A 13,367-nucleotide genomic window follows, 5' to 3' on the forward strand; every position below is an offset into this window, starting at 1 on the left:
CAGGCACTGCTCATCACTTGCCCAATACCATCCCTAAAGTGAAGCATGGAGGTGTCAGCATCATGCAGTGGGGGTGCTTTTCAGAGGCTAGGACAGGTAGACTGGTCAGAGTTGAGGGAAAGCTGAATGAAGCAAAGTACAGAGATATTCTAAATGGAAACCTGTTCCAGAGCGCTCTGAACCTCAAACTGGACCGAAAGTTTGACCTTACAATAAGTCAATGGCTCTAAACACACAGCCAAGACAACACAGGAGTGGCTTAAGGACGACTCTGTGAATGTCCTTGAGTGGCCCAGCCAGAGAGAGCCCTGACATGAACCCAATAGAACATCTGTGGAGAGACCTGAAAATGTCCAACCTGACAGAGCTTGAGTGGATCTGCATAAGGCTACTTTCACACTAGCGGCACCCTTGTCCGGCAGGCTGTTCCAGTGATTGAACAGCCTGCCGGATCCATGCTGTCGCTCATGCCCCATTGCCGGCAGCACAGCAAACATGCCGAGAGGCGGCCGGAATAAAACTACGACATGTCTCTGCCAAAGGTGCTTTAACCAAGTCCTGAGTAAGGCTGGGTTCACACGGGCGTTGCGGGTGACGTGCGGGAAAAGATGCGGGTGCGTTGCGGGAAAATGCGCAATATTTCCTCCTGGTCAAAGAAGAAGACAGAAGAGAAGCCGGGCTGCGCGAACAAGTGGATGAAGTGAGTTAAATTTTATTTATTTTTTTAAACACCTCCATCCCTATTTTACTAAGCATTCTGTATTAAGAATACTATTATTTTCCCTTATAACCATGTTATAAGGGAAAATAATAATGATCGGGTCCCCATCCCGATCATCTCCTAGCAACCATGCGTGAAAATCGCACTGCATCCACAATTGCTTGCAGATGCTTGCGATTTTCACGCAGCCCCGTTGCGTGAAAAATGCACAATATAGAGCATGCTGCGATCTTCATGCAACGCACAAGTGATGCGTGAAAAACACTGCTCATGTGCACGGCCCCATAGAAATGAATGGGTCCGGATTCAGTGCGGGTGCAATGCGTTCACCTCACGCATTGCACCCGCGCGGAAATCTCGCCCGTGTGAAAGGGGCCTAAAGGGTCTGAATACTTATGTCAGTGCAAGATTTTCGTTTCAACTTTTCAATAAATTAGCAAAGATTTCGAACATTCTGTGTTCAGTTTCTCATTAAGGGGTATTGAATGCAGAATGATCGGAACTAACTGGATTTTATTTTATTTTAGCACAAAGCTGGAACATAACAAAATGTGAAAAAAGTGAAAGGGTCTAAAGACCAAATGCACTGTTTATCAATCTGCTCAGCTCCTTCTGCTCTATAATATGCTGCCTGCAGATTGTACTAATTTGGTGGTGACAGGTCCTCTCTCCGTAGTTATGTCTGCTAAATCTCAGTTGTGACTGGCACCCTCTTGCTTGTCTTTTAATAAACCTGCCCTGGAGACTGATTTCCTTTAATTAAATGGGATGTCCAGATTAGAAACCCCATTTTCGAATACTTGATTATTGATTCTGAGTTACTAGGGGGAGTTTCCCATTGAGGTCCCTCGTCTATTAGCCAGAGCAGAGCATGGCTATAAAGAATGACACTCAGCAGGAGCGTAGCTATGGGGCCCGAACTCAGGAGGAGGACTGAAAGATGTTATTGTCAGGGCCCCCTCAACAGAATTATACAATGACAGTACATACAGTGACATGACATACAGGATATGTGCAGGCCTGGTCTGAGAGAGCTATTTTAATTAGCCGCAGGATTGAAGGTAGTATGGGATGAGGGGGTTGATGTGGGGGCCACATTTAAATATCTGCTGTGGGGCCCAGTCAGTTTCTAGTTACTCCACTGACACTCAGGAGGCTCCAGTCAATCTGTGCACGACAGGCCATTGATTTAAATGAGGACAGTGTAATGCCTAATTTCTCCATTGGTAGCGCTACAGGAGAATGGGGTATAGGCTCCCCATCCGATAACCAGTGCTTGTCAGGGGTCCCAGCAGGGGCATATCTTTCGATAAGCTTATTCTTCAAACAAAAAGTGTTTGTCCAAAGCGGAGAAGTCCGTTCAGGGGCCAAATTAAAATATAAAAACCAAAATTGTAATGGACTGTAACTAATATACGGTTAAAGAGGTATTCCCATTCTACCAAGTTATTCTTCATCCACAGGATAGGTGATAACTATTAGATCGGCGTGGGTCCTACCCCTGGGACTTTGATTACTCGTACCCCTTGGGGCAACTCGAAATTTACAGAGCGGGAGGTCAGAACTCCCACAGAGATAAATGGAGCGGCAGTGTCCTTGCAGATTGGGCACACTGAGCATTTCGGGGGTCCCGTTTTCATAATCGGTGGGGGTCTCAGTGGCAGGACGCCCACAGATATACTAGTTATCCCCTATCCTGTGGATAGAGAATAACTTGTCACAACCAGAATACCCCTTTGAGTATTAACTATTGAAAAAAAAGGTACGTACCCTACGGTATATAACACCTTGAAGGGTGTCATAATAAATGCAAATTTACAGAACTGACCTCACTCTGGAAATATAGTCAATGACACTACACTGTATTTTCTTTCATACACGCATTCATCGTTTTTTTTGAACCACAGCAGAACTTGCCATTCATTATTTTTCCCGCACTGAGTCAGATGTTGACTTTCTGTTCTAACGCTGCCCTTTAAGACCCACTAAACAAAGCAAAGAGCCGTTTTCTTTTCTCTAATTCCCCAATCAAAGCAAAGAGATCAAGGGCATTATCCACAAGTGTCGGTGTGCTAAACAACAAACAGTGCTTGAAATCATCGAAGATTAGGGATATTGAACAAGCTCTCAAAACCCAGCTATTAAAAATGTGTGCGATGTGCGGTCAGCAGAAGAGAGACCTTTCCGGAAAGAATGCATTGTGTACTGAGCACTAGCGCAAAGCCAAACACTATGGCGGTAAACAAAATCTAACAAGACTTTTATGGATCACGGCCTTGTGGATGTTGGGAAATGGCAGAACGTAGCTCATCCATCATGAAATCACACACAAGAATAAAGACTGCATCTTCTTTCAGACAATTGAGTTGCTTTTTAGAAACTTGACTAGAACAGCTCGAGCTTCCAAAAGCTAAAAACGTAACTTTTCAAGAAAAACCATAGATAAGATAGAGCTACAATAATTACCGTAATCTGTGAATCAAATTATTGTACCTGGCCAATGGCCGCAGGTGCCCTCCTGGGCTCAGGCCTCTGAAATCTATGGCTGCTCATGTATTTTAAATATTGTAACTTACTGTATCACGATACTGGACAAAGTTGAAGCTCATTGTGGACCACTCTGATTTCATCTTCTCCATGGCTTTCTCCAAAGAATACTCTTTGCTTGCTGATGCTCCAATCTGCTCCAGCCTACGATGCACAAAGTGTACCAGTGCTATTCATGAAATACTGTACGGAAAGGATTTTTAACTTGATAAATGACATACAGGATCAGTAGATGTGAAAGAAATGAGGAGCAAACCCTGTGTTCCGATTTGAAGTGGTGTCTCGACTTGTACCACAGAGTTTAATTGGAGTGGCAGTGCATGTGCTCAATCACTGCAGCCTTCCAACATGGGACACAGAATGATGGAGGTCCATCCAAAGAGACCGGACTGCAACGTGGATAGGTAATAAGTTGTCATTGTGGGACAACTATTTTAGCCAGGACAGACCCCTTTAATTTAGGGCATCTAATATCTAATGCCCTAAGAAAGCCAAGCAATTTGAAGGTCATAAATTGTTATTCTGGGAAACCCCTTTAACTTTTTAACTAAACAACCCTGTCTCATCTTAGACATCGATATCTCCAGAACGGGATCCCAGAAGTCAGCAGAGCAGCCGCACAGGCGCCCTCTAACCATTTCTACAGGACTGCTGAAAATAGGCAGGTATCTCCGGCAGTCACATAGAAGTGAATGGAGCGGTGACCGTGCCTGCTTGGCGGACTCTCCATTCATTTCTATGGGACTTCTGGAGATACTTCCCTTTTGGGGGCCCTTTGTGGAGATAAGTTCAGGTCTAAGAGGTGGGACCTGCACTAATCTGACTTTGATGGCATGTCCTAGTTACTGTATATGCCATGAAAACTGTGAGACGACACAACCCCTTTAAAGAAGCTGCTGATTTAAAAACTCCATCTTCTATTGCATACTGATGGATGTTTATTATTTGGCCGATCATGTAATGCTATGGTATTATTGTCATCAACTGTTGCATGTATACTGTGCGGACTATTTTCTTTCTTTGTATTTTTGTGATTTTCAAAAAAAGTCAAATAAAAAATTATCTGATTTAAAAAAAAAAAAACTCCATCTTCAAAGCACCCTAAAAGGAAATTAGAAGTTAAGGGGTCGCTGAGCTTTCATAAAACTTTTGAGATGTCATAGTAATGTATAAAAGTTTTTTAATTGGTGGGAGTCTGGGTGCTGAGACCCACCACCGACTGTCAGAACGAGGAGAGAGAAGCACCCACACAGAGGTGCAGGAGAGGAAGGGAGGTGGACTCAACAGAAAGTCTATGGGCTTCTGCTGTCTCCTGCAGCGAGGAGAGAGGGCATGCTATCTGAGCACGTCTGGCATCTGGCGAGTCCGAGAATTCCTCTGCCCACTGACTTATTCAATGATATGATATTCAATGCTGGATTGCAGGGTGGTTGTAACTATGGAAGCAAGCAGTGTATAATGCGATGGAAACATGAATCAAGCCAGCGAAGGAAGCAATATGGACAATCACAATACATTAGTAAGTGGCTTGTATTAACTTTCTCTACATGATAAATGCCACTTGATGAAGTGAGACAACCCCTTTAATATAATGACACCTTTCACTTTGTGATCTGTTGCTTCATTCTGGAGAAAAATGCCCAAGCCACCCTGTGCACCCTTGCTCTTCCTCCTTCCTCTGCCAGCCCTTCTCCTCTATCTACAGGACAAGGTGAGTTAACTATACAGGAACCTGACCTGTCAGTCAAGGAGAGGGAGGGGCTGGCAGAGGAAGCAGGAAGAGAAAGGGTGCACAGAGCGGCTTAGGCCTGCCCTCAGTGCACTTAACTACTCATTTGCATATGGATGAAAAGGAGATTTTTGTATAACTTACCAGTAAAATCTCTTTCTCGCTCTTCATTGGGGGGACACAGAGACCATGGTATAGCTATGTCCTCTAGGAGGCGTTGACACTAGTAAAAGCTGTTAGCTCTTCCCCTGCAGCTTTACCCCCTTCCAGCCTGGAGAGAGAGCTTCAGTTTGTGCACAAGCAGCAGGAGAAGCAAGCCAACCAAAGAAAAAACCATGGAACACCAACCATGCCAAAAGGACCCAACGGGGTTCAAACCAGCAGCTGCTCAACGGTGGTCGAACAACAATACTGGGTGGGTGCTGTGTCCCCCAATGAAGAGCAAGAAAGAGATTTTACTGGTAAGTTATACAAAAATCTCCTTTTCTCGCTCATATTCATTGGGAGACACAGGAACCGTGGGACGTCCAAAAGCAGTCCACAGGGAGGGAAAAAACCACAGCCCCATGGAAACAAGTGTCCCGGCAGGCGTCTAAGAAACTGCCGCCTGCAAGACCATGCGGCCCAAGAATAGGCATTTTCTGCGAGAGTGCCGGCGATGTGCGGTCCGCAAAATGCGGAACGCACATTGCCGGTGTCCGTGTTTTGCGGATCCGCAAAATACATACGGACGTGTGAATGGACCCTAAGTGAAAGGTTTCACTACATTCAGCTGAGCTAGTCCTACAAGGCGCTATGCCTGTTGTAACAGTGAATGTCCTGCTGTCCACCTTGAACCGCATTTTACTGTTTTTACAGAATGATCTGCATAAATGTTAAATAACTTTGAAAATCCATTGGATTAGTTATCCTGCACCAGTCCTGAGTGACTGCCTGTCCTATAGTCTAAAGCTGCATTCACAATTCTTCAGACTGCAGGGCTGAAATCTCCCAGCATTCCTTACTAGCTCAGTAGCTGCACATAGCTTGGTCTGGTGATCTGCATGCTAAAAAAAGTTCACTATTAAGGGCAGGCACTGTTCGGTTATTTGATGGAAAAACAAGCTGTCCCAAAGATTATACAGGCTCTTAGGGAAGTGTCGCATGACATGCTTGTTGACTGTTTCCAACAACCAGCAGTATCATGAAGCCAGCTCGCCTTTTATACAGGCTGCAATTATGGGGGAATATTTTCAAGGTCACTCAACCTTTGGTAGAAAAAAAAAGACTTATGACATTGTATATACACAAGCACAAAGAGCTACTCAGCGCTTCACCACTTCAAAGTGATGGGATTTCTTACTTTTCTATGTACTTGGACAGTCCATATTCCAGCATGTTAATGAGAGACGTGTTAGGCTCTGGAGTGATATCAAATCCTACTATTTCACTGATCTGAAAGGACAAAAAAAAAAAAGATATGTATAATAAAATACGTACGTGTACTACTGATGCTGTGATTATTTCAGAACCTGCAAAGCAACCTAAAACTCAAGCAAAAATTATTCCAATATAATAAACACATTCTGGGGGTCATTTACTAACTAGAAATATGCCTATATTAGGCATTATTAAAGGTCCTTCGCGCCCCAATCTGCACACCCCCCCCCCCACCCGACTCCTGCCAGGTCTAAAAAAAAGGGGGCGGGGAAGGGGACGGACCAGCAGGCCTCTCTCATTTACCATTTTCTACGCCTGATTTATGAGTAGAAAATTGTCTAAATGTAAGCCCGAAAGGAAGCTATCTTACATTTAGCAGTAGTGGTGGATCCTCCGAAGTTATGTAATGGCGGGCGCCTCTATATAACTCCAGCAGATCCACCGCCAGCTATAGGGGATGTTAAGACCGGCATTTAAAACGCCTGTCTTAATAAATGACCCCCTTTGTTTCTAATTGAACACCTCTACTTTTGAATTTCAGATTATCAAGCAGTAGTGCGTCAAAATCAGAGGCAAACTATTGGGATTTTTCTATCCTCTTCAGGCTGCTAACGCTAAGGGCAGACTATGGTAACAAGGATTCATGTACAGGTCATGCACACGACCGTATGTATTTTGCGGTCCTCAAAAAACGGATCTGCAAAAAATACGGATGACGTCCGTGTCCACTCCGGAACGGAACAGCTGGCCCTTCATAGAACAGTCCTATCCTTGTCCGTAATGTGGACAATAATAGGACATGTTCTATTTTTCTGCGGAATGGAAATACGGACATACGGAAACAGAATGCACACGGAGTAACTTCCTTTTTTTTTGCGGACCCATTAAAGTTAATGGTTCCGCATATGGTCCGCAAAAAAAAAACCCGGAACAGACACGGAAAGAAAATACGTTCGTGTGTATGAACCCTAAGGCTGGGTTCACATCAACGATCCATCAGAAGAGCAGAAAAGTAAAAAATAAAATAAAAATAAGTATCCTTCATTTTGGGCATCCGTTGTGCTCATTTTGCGTCTGGTTTTTGTCAGTTTATTTTAGACGGGAGAAAAAGTCCTAAATGCAGGAATTTCTGTCACGTCTAAAATAACAGATTTCTGACGGAACTGACAAAAACGGATGCAAAATTAGCACAAAGGATGATCAAAATAAAGGATCCATTATTTTTTTTTTTTATGTTTCTGTTCTTCTGACAAATCAGAAGAACGGAAAACAAAACAGTGATGTGAATCTGGCCTAACATGGCGCTTCCACCCCATATAGTGCTGGATCACGGAATTAAAGCTCCATTAATTATTAATGAGAAAACAAATCCCATATATAAAATGATGAATAAAACACCTGTTCCCAATGGCGGAGCTTCATCCCGGGGTTACAGATGACGGATATGATAGGAAGGTGGACTTTGAACTTCTCGATTTTAAACTTCACATTCTCGGCGACTCGTTTAGGTCCAGGCATGTCTGTAAAAGTCTTGGCCAGCTTGTAGACCGTTCTCCACATGTTCCCCACTTCCTCCGTGATCTCTTCTGCATTTAAGTCCTGGAAAGCCCCTGCAGTATAGGAGAAAACTGGGGTTACAAAGTTACTGCGCAGAAAACCGTTTGAGGCTTTTCTTGGTTATCCACTTCTTCTACCACAACCCTTTTCAGAAAACGTTTCACTTTTTCGGAAAGTAGATGTATTTTTTAAAAATCTAGATTTTTAAAGGCATTGCTGTATTTTCTAACGTTATTTGCTTCTCACTTGCAATTTATCAATATTAGTGCAAACGAAAAGCGGTGCAGTTGCCCTTAAAGGGGTTATGCCATGATTAATGTAAAACATGACAATCAGATATCATATAGTTGGGATATATGGGGTGTGTCCTTTCTGCTGGAGCTCTCTCCCGATCACAGCTCAGGAGGCAGTTGAAAGATGAAATTGAACATGTGCGGCCATCTTAGTGAGTCAGACAAAAAACAACAAGTGGCGCTGTACAGGTACATTTTATTGAATAACTCACTGGTTACACAAAATTAACTACATACAATTACAGAAGTATTCAGATCCAGATTTTTTTTGTGGGACAACCCCTTTAACAACCCATAATGTTGCTGCTTCCATTTACCAAAGGGACTCTGAAAAATAAGACCTGGAATTTGACTAGTTGTTATAGACATGCTTTAGGGTCCATTCACACGTCCGCAAAATAGGTCCGCAACCTTTCCGCAATTTTTGCGGAACGGGTGCGCGCCCATTCATTTTCAATGGGGCCGGAAAAGATGCGGACAGCACACCTCCGTTCCGCGGCCCTGCAAAAAAATAGAACATGTCCTATTCTTGTCTGCAGACACGGACAACAAAAGGCATTTCTATTATAGTGCCGGCTATGTGCGGTCCGCAAAGTGCGGAACGCACATGGCCGGTGTCCGTGTTTTGCGGATCCGCAATATGTGGACCTCAAAACACTTGCAGATGTGTGAATGGACCCTAACTGTGGAAAACTCACTATGAAAAATAGACCAAATTATTGCTTTAAAAAATAGCACCTCTAGTTCAGCAAATACCTGTCATGCTGTAAAATTCACGCCGGCCTTACACACTAGAAAGCTGTCTCTCCTGACTACCCTGATACACATGCATGCTCGGCCGAGCATGTGTATGTTCTGAATGGGGAAAGGGAAACAAGCCAGTAACAGACACCTGTAGCAGTGACTGATCAGGCATACTGAAATCCACCATGCCCAACAGTTTTTACACTCACATCTGCTACTAAGAGGAAAGTTGTGACACTCCCACACACATTATATAGGCGGCCAAGATCATTCGGTTTGGCTGACATTAAAAAAGAAGTCCACTAGCAGTTGTGACCATGCTAAACTGTTAACACTAGGTAGGGACTGGCAGAATAAAAGTTCATATTCTTACTACTCCTGATTTAAAGGGGTTGTGTCACTAAGCATAGTCTACATTTTTAAAACCAGGACCTTGATCTGAATACTTTTGTAATGGCATGTCATTAAAAATGTATTATAGCCGCGGAGCTATTCAATAAAATGTATCTGTATAGCGCCACCTGCTGTTTGTTCTTTTCCTTATTTCGCTGTCCACCTCACTGAGGTGGTCGCACAGACTCAGTTTAAATCTTCAACTGCCACCAGCCGTATGTTCAGTTACAAGCTGTGGCAGTTACAGGGAGAGAGCTGCAGCCGAAAGGACATGCCCCCTGAGCTGCCAGGCTGAAGATAATCTAGCAGAGGAATTGGAGCAGTGAATGAGGAGATCTCTGGATCCATGTGAGGTACAGGGCTGGTTCTAGCTTCATTAGAAAAGTATTGTCATGTCCTATATGATGTCAGATTTTTATTTTTTACATCATTCAGGGCATAACCCCTATAAAGTTCTGCAAACGATACGTTTGCACTGCTCTCCCCGGGCCTTAACTAGTGCTGTCAGCAGTTTAGCATGGTCAAAACTGCTGGCAGACTCCCTTTAATTTCAGCCAAACCCAGTGATCTTGGCCAACCATATAATGTGTATGGGAGTGGTACAGCATGGTCAAAACTGCTGACAGGCTCCCTTTAACTCTGGAGTGAGACACCCATTTACAGAGTTAACACGTTAATGGCATCTATTGATTATGAAAGAGTTTTGTAAGTGCTCCAGGAAAATGAAGTATGGTAAGTGCTTTTTGAATAATATAGAGCTATATTGGACAGAATTACACAGATCCTGCCGCCGTGTCATCAAAAGTGATTGCATATTTCATTCGGTACTTTAACAAATCAATAAATGTATTATTCACTTTTGCTCCCTTTCAATACAAACCGAGAAGATTTAGAGAAGCGATGCGCTATCACTAATCTTTTCTGCCAGCACAGAGAACACGGACGCTGCCAGACCGAATAAAAACACGCCGGCCATAAAAATGATCCATGTGTCAATTTCATTCAATGAATTCATGCAGTAAAATAATTATAAGGCAAATGTTTCATTACAGTATGAAGTAAATAGTTCTATGAATTGTAATACCTCTGGGCTCCAAATCCGCGGCACCTACAAAAAGGCCATATTGATACACAAACTGTCCAACAATTGCATCTATTTTACAGATATTACCTGGTTTTAAATGGACTTCTGTAGCATTTAAACCTTATATTTAAAGAAGTTATGTCACTTCAGCAAATTGCATTTCTCATGTAGAGAAAGGTAATACAAGGCACTTACTAATGTATTGTGATTGTCCATATTGCCTCCTTTGCTGGCTGGATCAATTTTTCCATCACACTATACACTGTTCATATCCAGTGGTTACGACCACCCTACAATCCAGCAGCAGTGGTCATGCTTTCACAGTATAGGACAAAATATCGGCTTATGTGCGGTTCCGGCCACCAGAGAGGACGACCAGTGTGCAAGGACGACCACTGCTGCTGGATTGCAGGGTGGTCGTAACCCCTGGAAACGAGCGGTGAATAATGTGATGGAAAAATGTATCCAGCCAGTAAAGGGGACAATATGGACAATCACAATACATTAGTAAGTGCCTTGTATTAACTTTTTCTACATAATAAATGCCATTTGCTGAAGTGAGACAACCCCTTTAAGCTAAAAGAGCAGAAGAAAGGGACTAATGACCATGGGAGAGAACAGACAACAGCAGTTTACACTGCCTGGCCCTGTAAATCAGTGCAGAGGATGCGGCAGTTCCAGAGAGAGCAGAGCCTCTAGGTGTAACGGCAACGCCCCCGTTGCTCCTAGAGTCTAATTTGCATATAATAAAACATCATTGTTCTCAGCAATGCAGGCACATAGGAACATGGGACCAACACAGATGTCTTCAGCTGCCAAGTGCACATGTAACAGGTCAGACAGTGTCATAGGGACAGACCTGCTGACAGAAGTCCATTAAAAGGGGTTTTCCAGGATTACTATGGTCTTTATCAGATATGCTTATGTAGTTGCTTATCTCATGTACACCTTCTCCATGCTTTTTTATCTTAAATTTAGGGTTCATTCACACGTCCGTTTTTTATTTCCTGATCTGTTCAGTTTTTTGCGGAACAGATCTGGACCAGATCTGGACCCATTCATTTTCAATGGGTCCTGGAAAAAAATCGGACAGCACAATGTGTGCTGTCTGTTTCCGTTGTTCCGTTCCGCATGTCCGTTTAAATATAAAACATGTCCTATTCTTTTCCGCAAAATTCGGATCCTGGTACAATACAAAGTCAATGGATCCGCAAAAAACGGAAGACATTCGGATGTCATTACGTATGTCATCCGTTTTATGCGGATTCCGTTCCTGGAAATTACATTTTAATATATATATATATTTTTTTTTTTTTTCAAAGAAATCCAAACAACTTTATTTGCTTATTGAAATGTATACATGTTTCCGTTTTTTGCGGATGCGCAAAAAACGGATGACATACGGAAACATTTTCAGGAACAACGGATCCGCAAAAAACGGACCGAAAATCGGGATATAGAAAAATACTGACGTGTGAATGTAGCCTAAGACTCTCTTGACCCGTTTTCACCATGTAATCCAATCCCTCTGGTTTGTTTCCATCCTGTATGTAGCCCTGCCTGTTCCTGTCTCCAACCAAACCCATGATGCACTTCTCCTTTTCCTGCCACACCTCCAGCACCGCCCCTAACAACGCCCAGCTAGTTTATTGCTCCTCCCACCCAGCTCCTTACACAGACACTCCCCTATCACTGCCCCGCCCATGGACAGAACATCATAGGAAGTAACAAAGAGCTGCATGGACATGGTCGTGTGACGAGAGACAGGAGCAGTAAAGGTAAATAAAATACATTACAAAATTATAGCGACCCTCATAAATGAGTATTGTAAAGGATGTTGGTGCAAACTGGAAAACTCCTTTAAGACTCTTCAAGGTTACTGGTGCTGAAAAGTTACCTAATCCTTCTGCTTATTGCATGCGTCAATCCTACTGCTGTGAAAGTGTCATTCAAAGAGCAACATACAACAAATGGTTCATGATGCCAGGCGACATCTCATTGTCCCGGATCGATCCTCTCTGCAGAGAACTATTAAGAATGCCATTTCAGTCCTGTATAAATTTATCATTTTCTAGGTCCCACAATGGAGCATTGAAGGAGCAATGGACTCACCATTTATCCACTCCTCGGATTTATTGTGGTAATGATAAGCTGTTGCCCAGAGCTGCTCGAACGGCACCTTGTTCATTATTGTCTCTTGCAACAAAGGAAATTGACTTTTCTCCCATTCAAGTAACTCTTCTTCTTTATTGATAGCCTATAAAAATTACCATCGCTATATTACAGGGGCAGGCATGGCAATTCTTAACTAAAAGGCAGCGAATAAAACTTCTTGATTTCTTGTGAACTATATGAACTCAGAATAGAGAAAAATATACATTCTTACCCGTGACACCGAAGTTTACATCTAGAATTTATCCATATTTACGGTTCTGTGCAGTCAGAAAACTGGCGGTGATTTGCATTCATGGCGGTGTAATCTTTACGCCGGTGTAATCTGTGCAGAAGTCCCATAGAGGGAAAACAAACTGCCCTATTTGTCTGCATTATGGGAGCTCATGTAATCTCTTAAAGGGCATCTGTCAGCAGATTTGTACCTATGACACCGGCTGACCTGTTACATGTGCGCTCGGCAACTGAACGCATCTGTGTTGGTCCCATGTTCATATGTGCCGGCATTACTGAGAAAGATGAGGTTTTATTATATGCAAATGAGCCTCTAGGAGCAACGGGGGCGTTGCCATTACACCTAGAGGCTTTGCTTTCTCTGTAACTGCCGCGCCCTCTGCACTTTGCCAGGGCCAGGCAGTGTAAGGCTCCATTCACACGTCCGCAAAATGTGTCCGCATCCTTTCCGCAATTTTGCGGAAAGGGTGCGGA

General features: G+C 43.3%; 1 protein-coding gene across 1 annotated transcript in view; it reads right to left on the reverse strand.

Annotated features, from left to right (window-relative positions):
* Window positions 1-13,367, reverse strand: part of DNAH3 (dynein axonemal heavy chain 3) — a 348,463-nt gene that overhangs the window by 177,417 nt on the left and 157,679 nt on the right. The window contains 4 exon segments of the mRNA XM_040440318.1: window positions 3,298-3,412; window positions 6,340-6,431; window positions 7,815-8,026; window positions 12,600-12,744. Coding sequence (XP_040296252.1) covers window positions 3,298-3,412; window positions 6,340-6,431; window positions 7,815-8,026; window positions 12,600-12,744 — 564 coding nt within the window.

This window comes from Bufo bufo, chromosome 7 (genome assembly GCF_905171765.1).
Source record: "Bufo bufo chromosome 7, aBufBuf1.1, whole genome shotgun sequence".
Lineage (NCBI taxonomy): Eukaryota > Metazoa > Chordata > Amphibia > Anura > Bufonidae > Bufo > Bufo bufo.